The sequence below is a fragment of the Prunus dulcis genome, chromosome 2 (genome assembly GCF_902201215.1).
Source record: "Prunus dulcis chromosome 2, ALMONDv2, whole genome shotgun sequence".
In the NCBI taxonomy this organism is placed as follows: domain Eukaryota; kingdom Viridiplantae; phylum Streptophyta; class Magnoliopsida; order Rosales; family Rosaceae; genus Prunus; species Prunus dulcis.
The window spans coordinates 5,196,821-5,212,547 of record NC_047651.1 but is presented as its reverse complement, the minus strand read 5'-3'; the positions used below and the strand labels follow the sequence as shown (position 1 = coordinate 5,212,547).

Below are 15,727 nucleotides of genomic sequence, written 5' to 3'. Positions count from 1 at the left end.
CGCCTTGAGAAGCAACCATTGAGATATGGGGAAAAGGCTTCTTGATAGCTGATACATATTGTGCTCCATCTAATGCAGAAAAAGGATAAACTAACCAATAAACAACTTTAGAACCCACCAGTCATGCCTGGAATGGAACAAACATGCATAAGAAATTTAACTGAACCAGCCAATAATCAGTTAACAATCTAATCACTTCCAGTTTAAATTACATACACATGCAACTAGAAACGCATACATAATGAATTATGTTAGGTAAAACAAAGCAACATTATGCACCAGTATAATACACGAACAACCAATGAAAGTTTATGGCTTAAGAAACAAAAACTACGTCCAAAGTGCTAACTCAATAGAGAATGACTACAGATTATGTAGCAGAAAAAAATTACAGTAAACAGGCTGCGCGGTGCTTACTAAAGGTCTTGGCTTGTCTGCAGATTGTTTGGAGATTGTTCTAAGGTGATGGACAGCTATAGAATCGGCTTGTTGAGGGTGAAAAATCAGTGAGGACAGTTCCTACCTGCACAGCACTTAGCACACTCAGAGAAAGTAAATTTTAACGGTTTCAATTTATATACGGACCAGTACCACAACCAGTTTGGACACTTACATATGCATCTACTATGATTTGTACCAGAACAGATGTGACAGAAATTTGCAAAGAGACGCTATTAATGGTTTTCTAGTAAATCCAGGTTTCCCATCTTAAACATAAGCTAGAAGGCATTCCATATAACATCCAAGGAATGGACATTGTATGGCTATTCTTCCACATTGAACCAATATTTATGTTATACAATGCAGACACAGCATATCTGCAAATATTACTTAATCTACATTCTCTGCCAAACACCATGAATTAGAGCCCACAAGAAAATACAAAAAACATGTCAAGATATCGAGGAGGAAAAAGACGATTACCCCTAAGACTCTTGTAGGATGGTCGTGTACCATCCGTCATAGAACATGTGTAGGAAGGGTTAAAAATAACATAAGTTCTCAACCTTAGTGACCATTTTTAACAGGAAACGGGAAAGTTTTAATGTTTAAACAACCTCAAACACACCTGGGGTCGACATCACAATCTTCAGCTACATATGAAGAAATATAAAATATTTGAAACCCATCACTGGTGACCCAAAATGAAAGTATACTACTCACTGTAGATGTCATTAACAATGCAAACATGCAGTACAAGGGTTGCGCTTCCTTGGCAGTTGGCACTCTTTTTGTAAAATGTGACACATATCGTCAGGTTACAACAGACAGAAGAAAAGGAAGAGCAATTGAAAATAAATCAGGGTTATCTCTTAGAATGAGAGACAACCATTATATATCAACCAACATATTTATGCTTACAAAACTACCCCAGCTGCTGTATGAGAAAACCCTAACACTTGTCAAAAACTGGAAAATGCAGCAGATACTTCTTCCTTCCCATATGAAGTTGTAACCCAACTTTCCAAAATGCAAGGCACCTTAGGCTTGGCAAGAAGTTGAAGTATCAACCACCAGGGATCTTGCACATGCAGCTTCAATTGCCAGCTCTGTACTACACAAAAGGGACACAGAGAGTAAGCCCAAAAACCTGGGTAAATCATCTGCTAAATTTGCCAAAAATACAAAAAACCTTGTAGCATTGTTATAAAATTCAATCTTAATAACTCTATCACCATGTTCAGTTTTAACTTTTGACAAGTGAAGATTAGCAATATTATGTTTTTAGAGCAATAAGAAATATTATTCAAACAAAATGCAGTACAAGCAGCCAAGGTTACACAATAAATCAACAAGGCTTCCCTGCACAAGAAGCATAACAGAAACTCAAAACCAAGTAAATTACAAGCTAGAAAGGAGCTCAGCACCCCCTAAGCCTCAAACCTGCATTGGAAATAGAATAGACATGATTCATTAGGCATGGGACAGATGCTTTGCTTTTCCAATAAGTAAATCTCAGACAGAAGAATGAAATCTTTATAGGCAAATCTTCAAAATTTTAAAAGCACCCTACGGTATTCCTGGAAAAGTTGCAAGTGGTTGTATTTCCGGAAAAGGGTATTTCACTCTTGCCTTTATTTCATTTAGGAACAACCACTGATGCAATGCAAAGCAGTCCACACTGCTTTAATTAGCAGAATTGAATGCAAACTAGCTGATGGGAATATGCAAAAGTCATCAGTAAAGCAAAGACATAATATTCTCAACTTTGCACATATTGAATGACAAATTAACTTATGAAAAGTTTTCTTGTCCATTAGCATGCTAAACACGTCCTACATAATAATGACAAAAAGAAAAGGAGATAAACTGTCGCTTTGTCTTGTTGCCCTGTCCTGAAAGAATCCCATTAAAGAACCAGTTAATCATATACAAAAACTAGGCACAGTAAACACACAGGCTAATGCTATACAAAAACTTTCACAATTGAACCTGGGCAAAGGGTTAAGCCAAAAAACAAATCATAAAAGAAGTAAGAATCCAGGAGTAATGACTATATCTGATATTCTTATATAAATCTGGAGCAAAAATGAGTTTTCATATCATACTTATTGAACAACACATTTCCCAGAGAAACCGTCTCTAAAGAAAAATTGTGAAAAAACAATACAGAAAAAATAGAAAATAAACCATTGACATATTTTTTTTACAGGAATATAACCAGAAACTATATCATTTCTATTATACTGATCCACTGATTCACTGATGCGGCGGAGAAATGGAGCCCGAATATGCAGCCAGTCGATCCACCAACACTCACAACCAGGAATATACTATGAGGCAACATAATGTGAAAGCCTAGACGCCATATTTGCAACCTGTGATTGCATTTGGACAGCCCTGACTTTTGCTGCCGTAGCGCGATCATAGAACTGCTTGCGCGACAAAGACCTCACATTCTTCAAGTACTCATCAACGGGTATTGCCCCATCTTGCAATGCCTTATCTAAGGAATACACAACATCTTCTATAGCCAAATCAGAGGCCGTACAATCCAACATTTGCTTCGAAAGCACGTCTATGCATTCGAATGCATCGTCCACATCGACACCATTCAACCTGCCCCTAGCTTTCCCCTCATTCTCTCTCAGCCACCCCTCCAAAACGTCTGAATTCATCAACACCATCTGCAATTGCTGCTCCAAACCCTCCTTCTCGTCCCCCATCTCCTTCAAACCTTTGCTAAGCTGCTCAGACCGCTGCCTCAGCTCGGCCTGCGCATTGAACAAGCCTTCCATTTCTGCCTCCCTCGTCTTCCTCAACCCGGCCACATCGCCATGCACGATCTCCACAAGCTTACTGATCGCGTTTCGCTTGAAAACCTCGTTCGGATCCTCGGTCTGAACCCGAGAAAACGACCCGCCGCTTCCATACGGAGACGGCGGGTACGCCCTCGGGGGGATCGCGGGGCGGGCAGGAGTAACCGAGCCTGAAGATCCCGAATAGCCCGAATAGCTGGAATAACCCGAATTCGAAATCGCCGAGGAGGAATGACCCAGATTAGGGTTAGGGTTAGGGTTTGGATTGGGATTGGGCCTGCGCTGAGAGAACAGAGGCGGGTCTTGACCAAAGACAGCGCTGAGATTCTTGGCGAGCTCGACAAGATTGGAGCTCGGGTAGACCCAATTGTGGAGGTAAGGGATTGAGACCAAACCAGAGGGAGTAACGTGGGCGTGAGGGCGCTTGATGATCATGTCACGCGTGGGGTTGACGTAGACGACGGGCGGCTGGCGGGGGTAGGACTCCATGAGCCAGATGATGACGGGGATGTTGTATGTGACGCCTTGAAACGACATGGGGACGGTGCCCTCGGCTTGGAGGAGGTTGACGGAACGACCGTCGTTGTGGGTGAACGTCGCCGTTTTGGGGTCGAGGGAGGGGTAGGCGGTGGTGAGAGAGACAAGGTGGTTGCGAATGTGCCATTTGGTGTCTTCGGAGTAAGGGAGGGACGAGGGGCCGCGCTGCGAGAGGACTGAGCTCAGGAACTGCTGAATCAGTTGCGGGTTCGCTGGGGTTGGACCGGGCGGCGGAACCATCGCTATTCGGGTCGGGAAAATGGAGATTTCAGATTGAGAAAGAGAGACAGAGAGAGGATTTTGATTGTTGATTTGAAATTGGGGGATTTGTTTGTTTGTTATGTTTCCTTCGCGGAAAAGGGATTGTGAGCGTGCCGTGTTGAGTTGAGACTGGCGTGTGAGCGTGTTGCTGACTTCCCCTTCCAGAAATGGTGCGCAAAGTCTCCGAACGCTCAAAAATATCTCTGGACGCCCAAGCGATCTTTACTTGTTTGTTTTTACTTTTTTACTTTTTAATTTTTAAATACAAGTGACATTATACTTTAATTTAATCTAAATTGTTAAAGAGAATTCGAACTCGGATGCGGAGTAAAGAACACATTCACTTTAGTCAATTTAGCTAAACCTATGTCTACAAGATAACAAGATTGTTCGACCAAACAAAAATAATAATGGTAACAAAATTGTCACAACCCAGTTGAAGCAGACTCTCAAAGTGACAGGATTTATACTAAATTCTCAAGGATCAATAGGATAAAATTATACTTGTTTCAACAAAAACATACAGCAAGTTGATGTCTAGAGTATATACATTAGAGTCATTTAAAATAACACATTGTGAAAATGTCTACTTTGGTACAGAAAAATACTCTTTCTTATAGAACTAAAATACGGCAAACAAAACTACACTCCAATAACTCTTTGTGTCCTGGAGACCATCCATTATGGCGCCTGCCTGCATGTGTTAAAGCTTGTTAATTACTAGACCTCAAAGCAAAGATTTCTTCAATTTTCTTCCTTGTCAAATGATCCTCACTCCTGGCTGAAACTTCAGAGCATCTCTACAAAATTTTGTCATCCAGCCAAAGAGAAGCATTGAAACAAATATGTAAAAGAGCAAAAGACAGACATAACTACGAAATGAAAACTTCAAACAATCTCCTCGTATTTGAATTCCAAAGCAGCTAATATTAAACTCCATTTGAATATTAGGAAATTGCAACCAAGGTAACCCCCATATATTGGAACCCAGAGTTAGATTAAATGCATATAAAGATGAGAAACTGACCAAATACGGGATTGTGCAGGCTCACTTTCTTCTTACTCCTTGCTGAAAGGTCAACTTTTCAGTTTCCCAACTGAGAATATCATGTAATAAACCTGTGTTTGAACATGGCACTCAATTTAAAAAAGGTGAGGCGAATTGAGTGAAAATCCAGTGCAAGTGATGTCAGATTAATATTGATAATGTAATAACAAATACATGAACAGGTTCATGATGCTTAATAGTTCAACAAACTACCATGACGGTTTCAGTTGCTTGAAATACACATTCAAAATAAACTTAGACTAAATTCTTCATTGATCTAAGGGTGCATAATAGGTTACATGAAAGCCAACGTATAAAATGGAGAAAAAAAAAAAAAGCAAAAAAGTGAAAACCTGACTTTACCAGTTTGCTAGTACATGTCCAGCACTGCCAAAGCATTTTCCAAACTACATTGGTATAAGATTTTACTACACCTATTACAAATGGTTCAGCCTCAACTTTTTCATCCTGCATGACAACAGAAGCAGTTAGAGCGCTAAGAAAAACAGTGAACTCAGGAGAAATATAGATCAATTGGAAGTATATTGCTGACCCCTGCATAGATTTCAAACCTTTTAATTTTCTATTTTTTATTCAATTCAGTACTTGACTAAAATCTAAAGATACATAAGGATGTAAATGAGAGAAAGGGATCAGAGTGGGGAATCAGAGAGAAGTCAAATGATGAGATAATATGGATTTTGATATACTGAAAAAGAGAATATTCCCCCAATGCCACATACCTATTGGAGGATTAAGACAAGACTGATTACTGATTTTTCTAATTAGTAAGTGTCAGCTTTCAGTACTATTTTTAAAGACAACAATCCATACTTCAAGTTAGTAGAAGATCTTTTACTCCCCATACTTTCAATTCAGTCGTATCCCTGTAGTTTATTAAGGCTTGCAATCAAGTCCAATTTGGATTTGAGACTGTTAAATTGATGGAAATCTCGATTTGGGTTTGAGACTGTTAATTAACTACAGGGATAATAAGATAGGCAAAACCAGAAGTGTGGGAATCAAAGTGTAAATGGGCCCCAAATTGTAATTTACCATCTAAGACTAATCCCCGAATTGTAATTGACCATCCAAGACTAATCCACTTTGAAGTATTTCAAACTTTTTAATATGATAAAGGCAAACTTTATCAACAAAAATAGAAGAAAGTTCCTAAAGATGGATGATAAGTTCATCAAAATTAGTTCTTTAACCTCAAACAAAACACATAATGTACTCAACACATAATAAGAAAGGAAGGTCATTAAAAATGTTTGGCAAAGAAGTCCAAGAAGAAGCTAAACATTTAATCTTATCCCAGAGAAACTTCAATTATTCCTTGTTGCCCTAAAGAACCACTGTATTCCATACAAACCAAACACACAACGTAATAGGCAAAACAGCACACCTCCAAGAGTAATCAGCTGCTTTTGGCTCCTAACAAACCCTTTGCCAACAACAAAAAGTAGCTCCAAGGACACACCCACTGGAATCCAAATTCCAAACACCTCCAACAAGGGAGCCCGGGTTTGCCTACTGAAATGTCAATGTAAAAGATGTGGTCTGCCAACAACAGTTGTCAGCATTTACCCAGAACAAAGCCACATGGGTTTTATCTACTTGAGAAGTTTCAAAACTAAATTGTAGCAGTAAATTTTTAGTCAAAGATAAACAGGGAAAACAATATCATAGTAACATTAGCAATGTAATGAATAAACATCCTACATAAGTGAAAAAAACATCACTATGAAACAGAGGACAATATCTAACCGGTCTACAGCTTCATTGCCATGCAAAGCTGCAGCATTTGCAAGTTGATAGATTTTAGCGAAATTTTTTTGACCCATTGCTTCTTTATCAAATATGGCATCTGATAAAACAACCGACGATGCTCCCTGAGCAATATAATCCCCAACTGAATCTGTATCAATTAGAAGAACAAAGAATCCACATAAGTCAGATGTACATGCTCTGATGCTTAAAGCCAAAGAATCATATCTTTCTTCAAAAACATGTTGAACTAAACCTGAAAAATAGGAGTAAACTAAATATCTTCCCAGTAGTAACACAAAGTGAGGGCAGCACTGGAGCTTTAAAGGGAACAGGAGAGTCAATTACCAACCTGTTGTTATGCCTTGAGAAGCAACCATTGAGATATGGGGAAAAGGCTTCTTGATAGCTGATATATATTGTGAGCCACCTAATGCAGAAACAGGATAAACCTGATTACCAAATAAGACGGAGTAAGAACCCCTTAGTCATGCCTGGACCCGAACAAACAGGCATAAGAAATTGAATTGAACCAGCCAATAATCAGTTAACAACAATCTAATCACTTTAGGTTTAAAACTACATGCAGATGCAACTTGAAATGTATACATAATGAAATATGTTGGGTAAAAGCAACTATGCACCAGTAAAATACACCAATAACCAATGAAAGTTCATGGTTTAAAAAATAAAAACTAGGTCCAAACTGCTAACTCAATAGAGAATGACTACAAGTTATGCAGAAGATATTTATAACTTTCCTACTTTTCATTTAAGCTCCATAAAGCAAATTAGATATTTAAAACTTTCCTACTTTTAATCTAAGTATGACTCATAATTATTAAGTGAATGATAACCAGAAACCATCATGCCATGCTCACATACCTAAATAAAAATTATAAAGGCCTGGTAAAAACAGGATAATAAATTTAATAACGTAGCCTTATAAGTGTACAGAAAGCCAGTGAAGATGACACGTCTACCTTGATGAACTTCTACAAGAAAAAGATGAATGCGTTTAAAAAAATATAAAAAAGATGAATGACAAGAATCACCTTGACAATTTTGGCACCAGCATCATATGCAGACAATATCTGCAAATAGAAAATTAATTTGAGGAAAAGGTGATCAGCCTTTTGCAACCCCAATCAGAAAACGATGATATAAAAATGCATCTAGATTTGCCATACAATGACAATAGTAGATATCAAGGAAATAAACATTCTAATAAGTCAAACAGGTTTAAGTGAAAATCAAGTAAAGCCTCGGAGATTACAAGGAGTTAGAATTTAAGTATAACAAATGCTTTTACCTCTGTTGGGGTCATAACACCAGGTATGTATAAAACTCCACTATATTGAAAATCATCCAAAATGTCCTGATGCACATTTTTGAGTTATTAAAAGCAAGCAATATTAGATACATATCCTAATACCTTATGGAAAGAAACCATAATTGATAATAATGGAAATTGTAGAAGTTACATGTGAGGAAGATAAGAAAAGTAGAGAGATTGGAGGATAAAAGAGAAGTAAAGACGGAGGATCAGCCACATTGGAGTTGCCTCTCACCAGTTTATGTATATGAAATTGCTATGCCAAAAGGAATGGGACCTTTACAAAGAAAAGTTGGGAGCCCCACATAGTCTGGGGTTTTGATTCCTCAAGATACCTAGTATCTATCTTGCTATTTGCTAGACTTTCCTGCCTCCCAATGATTGAAGGGTTTGTTTCGGGGCCCCAGACAAACTAGCAATCATAACCAAACATAACCCAATAAAAGGTAGAATGGAGAGAAGAACATGGTAGATGTGCTTTAATGCCAACTTAAAATGTGCTTTGTTGCCCTCATGCCAAGTTAGAAGTTAGATTAGATGAAGGTAAGAAACATTGAGAGATTGGAGGAGAGAAAAAGAAGAAAAGAGAGTGAGGCTACGTCCAATTAGGGTTGATCCTCAGAATACAATATCATACTCCTATATATATTTCTACAAGGCCAAAACAGAAAAAGAGAGGCAAAACAAAAGACTGTTCCTAGTAATAACAAAATGAGAGAGAGAAACTAATAATGAAATTCATGACAAATAGATAATAAGTTTTAGTAAAGAAAAAGTGGCCAAACATTTCTCAATGCTTACCTTAACCATAGCAGGACTCATAAGAAACTTGGCTCCTGCTATCATTGCCCTTTTGGCATCCTCAACATTTAGTACAGTTCCTACCTACAGGGCACAAAGCACATTCAGAAGAACTAATTTCTAATGGTTTCAATTTATACGGACCTGTACCTCACCCTTCTTGTAATATGGAATTAGAATGTTGAACGCCAATAAAAAACATCTTTATATAAAATTTATTTCAGGTTATACAACCACATTGGTCACCTCGAGAAATTTGAAAAGAGAAGCTATTAAGGGTTTTCTAGTAATCCAATATTTCCCATCTTGAACATTTATGCTACCAGGTATTTCATATAGCATCCAAGGAATGGACAGTGTATGGCTCTTCTTCCACATTGAACCATTTATGTTAAATAATGCAGACACAGCATATCTGCAAATATTACTTATAAGCTTTAATGCATTCTGTGTCAAACACCATGACTTAGAGCACACAAGAAAGAAGTCAAGATATTGAGGAGGAAAAAGATGATTACCCCTAGGACTCTTGTAGGATGGTCATGTACTAGCTGCTGTAGAACCTGTGCAGGAAGGGGAAAAAAGAGCATAAGCTCTCAATCTAAGCGACAATTTTTAATAGGAAACAGGATAGTTTGAAAGTTTAAACAACCTCAAACACACCTGGGGTCGACATCACAATCTCCAGCTACATATGAAGAAATGTAAAAGTATTAGAAACCCATAACTGGTGATCAAAATGAAAGTATACTACTACACTGTAGATCTCCTAAAAAATGCAAACATGCATCAAAAATTTGTTGTACAACGATTGCGCTTCCTTCGCAGTTAGTCACCTTTTTTTGGGTAAAATGTGGTACTTAGTGTCAGCTTAGCAACAGAAAAAGAATTTCGACAGAAAAAAGAAAAAGAAAAAAGCAACAGAAATAGAAGAAAAGGAAGAGCAATTGAAAATAAAAGCGGGATATCTCCTTAGAATGAGAGACAACCATTATATATCAACCAACATATCGATGCTTACAAAACTACCCTCACTGCTGTATAAGAAAACCCTAACACTTGCAAAAACAGGAAAATGCAGCAGATATTTCCTCCCACATATGAAGTTGTAACCCAACTTTCCAAAATGCAAGGCACCTTAGGCTTGGCAAGAATTTAAATACCCCCAGGGACACCTGATTCAAGTACTTGGGGACATGCCACGGTGGGCTAGTAATATCCTTCAGAAATTCCAAACCGATGCAAGTATAAATGTGAATTGTTGTTTAAAAGCTTTAGGTTTTTCCTTTCATATTTAACAACAGAGCTTGTAGGGAAAGAAGTTTCTACTTCCTGTACGAAATTTAAGGAAAAAAAGAGTTATGAATGGAGAGCTCACAACTGAAATGCCACCATGAAGTGCAGCACACGCAGCTTCAATTGCCAGCTCTGCACTACACAAAAGGGAAACAGACAGTAAGCCCAAAAACTTGGGGCAAATCGTCTGCCATATTTACCAAAAATACAAAAAACCTTGTAACATTGTTCAAAAATTCAATCTTAATAACTCTATCACCCTGTTTAACTTTTGACAAGTGAAGATAAGCATCCTTTTAGATCAATAAGAAATATTATTCAAACAAAATGCAATACAAGAAGCCAGGGTCACAATACATCAACAAGCAGGTTTTCCTGCACAAGAAGCATAACAGAAACTAAAAAATAAGTAAATTTCAAGCTAAAAAGGAGCTGAGCACCCCTAAGCCTTATGAAGATTCCTATTCTCGGTACTACACGATATAAATTACAAAGAAACTCTCCTATTTGTTTCTTGGCCCTTTCAATATGAAATTCTCTGCTCAAGTATTTTGATGACATTTAGGACGAACAGAAAATACTTGACCTACAGACCTGCATCCCAAATAGAACAGACATGATCCAGCATGCACAGGACGGATGCTTCGTTTTTCTAATAAGTATATCTCAGACAGAAGAGTGAAATCTTTATAGGAAAGTGTTAAAAAAATTGAAAGCATCCTAAAATATTCCTGGAAAAAGTGTTTGTATTGCAGAAAAATTAAACTTTGATCTTTGCAAGTGGTTGTATTACCCGAAAAGGGTATTTCACTCTAGTCTTTATTTGACTTAGAATCAACCACTGATGTCCGCACTGTTTTAATTAGCAGAACTGAATGAAAATTCGCGGATGAGATGAGAATATGCAAAAGTCATCAACAAAGCAAAGACACAAAAATCAATTTGCCCCGTTAGTCATATACAAAAACTAGGCATAGTAAACACAAGGGCTAATGCTATAATCCAAGTAATGAACTTCTCTGGAACATTGAGGAGAAAGTCTCATCTAACTGTATCTTAAGCCTTAATTATGTCAATCTTTATGGCAAATCATGCTGGTTTTGGAGTTTATTTGGTAGTTTGAAACTAGTTCTGGAGAAAATGAGCGATATTATCTTGTGTCCCACGTACCCAGATAAATTAAAAGCAAAATAAGAAAACAAAAACCCATAAAAATGGAAATTTTCTTATAAAAGGATGTAAATTTCATACAAAAAATACAAAATTTGTAGTCACCTATTGGCACGAAGGCAGGCGATGACACCTGAACTCTCAATCTGCGTCAAGGTTTTCTCAGTAGAAATCCCACGAGAGAAGCAACAAACCCGAAGGCGGTTTGGCCGAGGCGGTAGCTGTGGCGGTGATATTTGAAGGCCAAGGGGAGAAGCCAAAGGCCGTATGATGCTCAGACTCGTACTCGCCATATCCAGTGCTCCGTTTAAGTCTCACGTTTTCCCGTGTTGTGCGAGAAAGGACATAATTTTGGGCGGGACGGTATTTTAATAGCCCCCTATCCGCTCTATGCATGGATTTTCATTAAAAATTATCGCTTATTCTATAAATAAATAAATAAAGATGCATTTTTTAAAATTTAAAAAAAATAATCAGGATTTAATACACTCAATTTTAAAAAATTCTAACTCTAAATAAGAAAGTTGATCCTCAAAGAATGCTCCATTATACACTTGTACTTCAGAGTTGGATGGCAAAATTAAGTTGATGTACATACGTATTAATTCCAGGTTTACAATAATGAATATTTTAATACAATTTAGGAAATAATATCTGTTTTTGATATTACATTACTCAAGTAACAACTAGTTTTCACTGTGTATGCATTAATCACTGTGTTGTAAAAATCATATCTGCAAGTGTTTGATATTTGGTTGATATTTGCAAACCAATTCAAAGTCCTTGTAATATCTACCGTAATATTCTTTGCAATAAGTGGCAGGATTTGTGCTTTCCATTTGGTGCTAAGCCAAACTAGGAAGAAGGGAAAAAGAGTGGACTTTAAAAACTCTTCAACATGTTAGTTTTAATGAAAATGATAAATTAATAATTAAATTCAAATTCTATGTCTTAATTATACTAATGAAAAATCATCTTGTCAAGGCTTAATCATATATATTTGGTTTTTTATTTTTATTTTTTTGATTAATAGGAAGGAGAGGAATCGAAATTAAGATCTCTTCCAATATGGGGATTATAGTGCATATTACAATAACAAAATGAGATTTTCTTTCCAAACATGAACGATAAGGCATTAATTCAAACTCTTGAAAAAAAAAAAAGGAGTTGATGTCCCCAAATCTTTTCATCAAGCTCAAAATTTCTATGCTCAGGATTTGCTGAAGAACCTAGAGTAGAATGTCTAAGCCCTACTTCTAAGATTGATTATTATGCTTGAATGATATTTAGTACTTCTATTTGAATATTCTGGCTCAATAAGAATTAGTAGTATAATTTATCTGTATTATTATTTATAAATTTTTTTATTAAAATAAATTAATATTCGAAAGGCTTACGTCTATCATAGCGAACTAAAAACGCCTCGCCTTTTAAAATATTGATTATAATAAAAATGTGTAGTTCAATAAGTATGATATGAAAACTCATTTTTGCACCAGATTTATATATAGAATATCAGATATACTCATTATTACTCCGGGATTCTTACTTCTTTTATGATTTGTTTTTTGGTTTAACCCCTTTGGCCGGGTTCTATTGTGAAAGTTTTTGTATAGCATTAGCCTTTGTGTTTCACTATGCCTATTTGTACACGATTAACTCGTTCTCTGATGGGATTCTTTCAGGATAGGACAACAAAACAAAGGGACAGTTTTATCTCCTTTTCTTTTTGTCATTGTTATGTAGGACGTGTTTAACATGCTAATGGACAAGAAAACTTTTCATAAGTTAATTTGTCATTCGCTTTACTGATGACTTTTCCATATTCCCATCATCGAATTTACATTCAGTTCTGCTAATTAAAACAGTGTGGATTGCTTTGCATTGCATCATATGCCTGCATCTTCCTGAATTGATGAATTAATTTGAAAAACAAAAAAGACACATTAAAACCCAATCAAATACATGTACAAACACATTGACTATTTTTATTCAACATTTTCATAACAATACAAAAGATCTGTGGATGAAAAACAACAATAAATCTAAAGCTTAAGAGACAGATCTAGGCCAGCAGCATCAGTATCGGATGTTGGAGGCTCTCGGCGGAGATCACCAAGGATTGGCCTGTTGATTTCAGAATTCGAACTCGAACCACCAAAGTTGCCAACAACACCGATTTCCTTATCAAACCTTGAAGCGCTACTAGGTCCTGGAAGCCCTGATATTCCATTGGGAGCATTATCATGAAGGCCGTCTAGGTTGAGCCTATCAATAGTGGATTGGAAGTTCAAGAGGCTACCTGCCCTAGATGACCATGCCTCAGAGCTAGGGCCGAACCGCCCGAAGCCGAGGGTTGAGGACCATGGATAAGAAGGCTTGTGAATCATGGAATCCATCCTAACCCCAAGAGATCTATTGAAAGATCCATAGAGAGAGGGTGATGAGAGACTGGAATATGGGTTGTAATAAGGAAATGGTGAATGTCCCAAGACACCTCCCATATTTTCAAGTCCTCCTTGCCGCCTTTTGGCCAAGGCGCGCTCTTGTTTGTGAGCGTTTTGATGCCCTCCCAATGCTTGAGAAGTAGAGAACTCCCTCTTGCAAAAGTTGCATGTGAAAACCCTAGGTTGGGATCTTTTGTCATCACTGCCACGTGGGTTCTCGTCTGTGGTCTCGTTGGGTTGAGAGTACTCTGAGACCGGGTTTGATGAGCCCGGATTGGAAGAACCCAGGTTCGAAGGGTTGAACAGGCTGAGTTCAAGCCTCGACGACGACGACCCTAACCCATGAGCAGATTCGTTGTTGCAAAGCTTCAGATCAAGTCGGAGCCGAGAACTTGGTGATGGCGACGACGATGAGCTGATGACTGGTGGTGGCGGTGGTTGTTGAGTATCATCGTCATCAGAATCATCGATGACAATTTTCTCTTTCATTTTTCGGTCAAGATTTTCTACGCCATCTTTTTTTGTTGGTGGCAGATCATCCGAGGTGGCTGAGATGTTAGAAGCCTCCGAAGTAGGGCTTAGATGTTCTACTCTGGGTTCTTCAGCCATCCTGAGCATAGAAATTTTGAGTTTGATGAAAAGATTTGGGGACATCAACTCCTTTTTATTAAGGGCTTGAATTAATGCCTTATCGTTCATGTTTGGAAAGAAATCTCATTTTGTTATTGTAATATGAATTATGTTTTGCTCAAGAAAATATTTTGCTGTTCAGTTGACAAAAGAATTTCATGTTTATTTCAAGTTCAGAAATTCCCTTGTTTAGGGATCCTCCTTCTCTACATTTATGAACCTTGTTCTGTTAGAGTATCCGTGTGTGTTTGAAATGTTTATTAAAGATTTTTCAAAATAATATTTTGTGAAATATCCATTTTGGTTCTCCTCATTATTGGTATAATATAATATCCCATAATTCAAGCCAGGAAAGCTGTATTGTCTCTGTACAATTTGAAACTAGTTAGATAGTCAATTATTATTCCTTTGGGCGGACTGCTTTGCTTCAGTGATTGGTCCGAAGTCAAATAAAGGCTAGAGTGAAATACTCTTTTCGGGAAATACAACCACTTGCGAAGATCAGATTTTAATTTTTCTGCAATAAAAACACTTTTTCCAGGAATATCTTAGGGTGCTTTTAATTTTTTGAAGATTGCCCTATAAAGATTTCGCTCTTCTGTCTGAGATTTACTTCTTGGAAAAACAAAGCATCTGTCTCGTGCATGCTGGATCATGTCTATTCAATTTGGGATGCAGGTCTGTAGGTCAAATATTTTCTATTCTTCCTAAATGTCATCAAAATACTTGAAAAGAGAATTTTGTATGGAAATGGCCAAGAAAACAAATAGGAGAGTTTCTTTGTAATTTATATCGTATAGTACTGAGAATAGGAATCTTCATTAGGCTTAGGGGTGCTCAGCTCCTTTTTAGCTTGAAATTGACTTGTTTTTGAGTTTCTGTCATGCTTTTTGTGCAGGGAAATCTGCTTCTTGATGTATTGTGACCCTGGCTGGTTGTACTGCATTTCGTTTGAATAATATTTCTTATTGATCTATAAGGATAGTAGTGCTTATCTTCATTTGTCAAAAGTTAAACAGGGTGATAGAGTTAAGATTGAATTTTATAACAATGTTAGAAAGTTTTTTTTTTTTTTTTTTTTGGGTTGTAAATTTAAGCAGATGATTTGCCCCAGGTTTTTGGGCTTACCGTCTGTTTCCCTTTTGTGTAGTGCAGAGATGGCAATTGAAGC

General features: G+C 37.2%; 3 protein-coding genes across 3 annotated transcripts; all 3 read right to left on the bottom strand.

The window, feature by feature from the left end:
• Positions 1–1,289: 1,289 nt before the first annotated feature.
• LOC117619342 (protein ELC-like) lies at positions 1,290–4,314 on the bottom strand. Its single transcript, XM_034349270.1, has one exon. It carries the CDS (start codon positions 4,035–4,037, stop codon positions 2,775–2,777), a length of 1,263 nt encoding a protein of 420 aa, XP_034205161.1. The 5' UTR covers positions 4,038–4,314; the 3' UTR covers positions 1,290–2,774.
• A 241-nt stretch (positions 4,315–4,555) lies between these two features.
• LOC117619159 (KHG/KDPG aldolase-like) lies at positions 4,556–11,798 on the bottom strand. Its single transcript, XM_034349032.1, has 12 exons — positions 11,585–11,798; positions 10,392–10,446; positions 9,666–9,701; positions 9,532–9,576; positions 9,014–9,097; positions 8,189–8,254; positions 7,932–7,970; positions 7,229–7,328; positions 6,877–7,027; positions 5,470–5,574; positions 5,086–5,177; positions 4,556–4,858 (listed from the first exon to the last, which is right to left on the bottom strand). The coding sequence occupies exons 1-10, from the start codon at positions 11,770–11,772 to the stop codon at positions 5,544–5,546; spliced, it is 795 nt and encodes a 264-aa protein (XP_034204923.1). The 5' UTR covers positions 11,773–11,798; the 3' UTR covers positions 4,556–4,858; positions 5,086–5,177; positions 5,470–5,543.
• Positions 11,799–13,524: 1,726 nt separating this feature from the next.
• On the bottom strand, positions 13,525–14,535 carry LOC117617989. Its single transcript, XM_034347628.1, has one exon. The coding sequence runs from the start codon at positions 14,533–14,535 to the stop codon at positions 13,525–13,527; it is 1,011 nt and encodes a 336-aa protein (XP_034203519.1).
• Between the last annotated feature and the right edge of the window lie 1,192 nt (positions 14,536–15,727).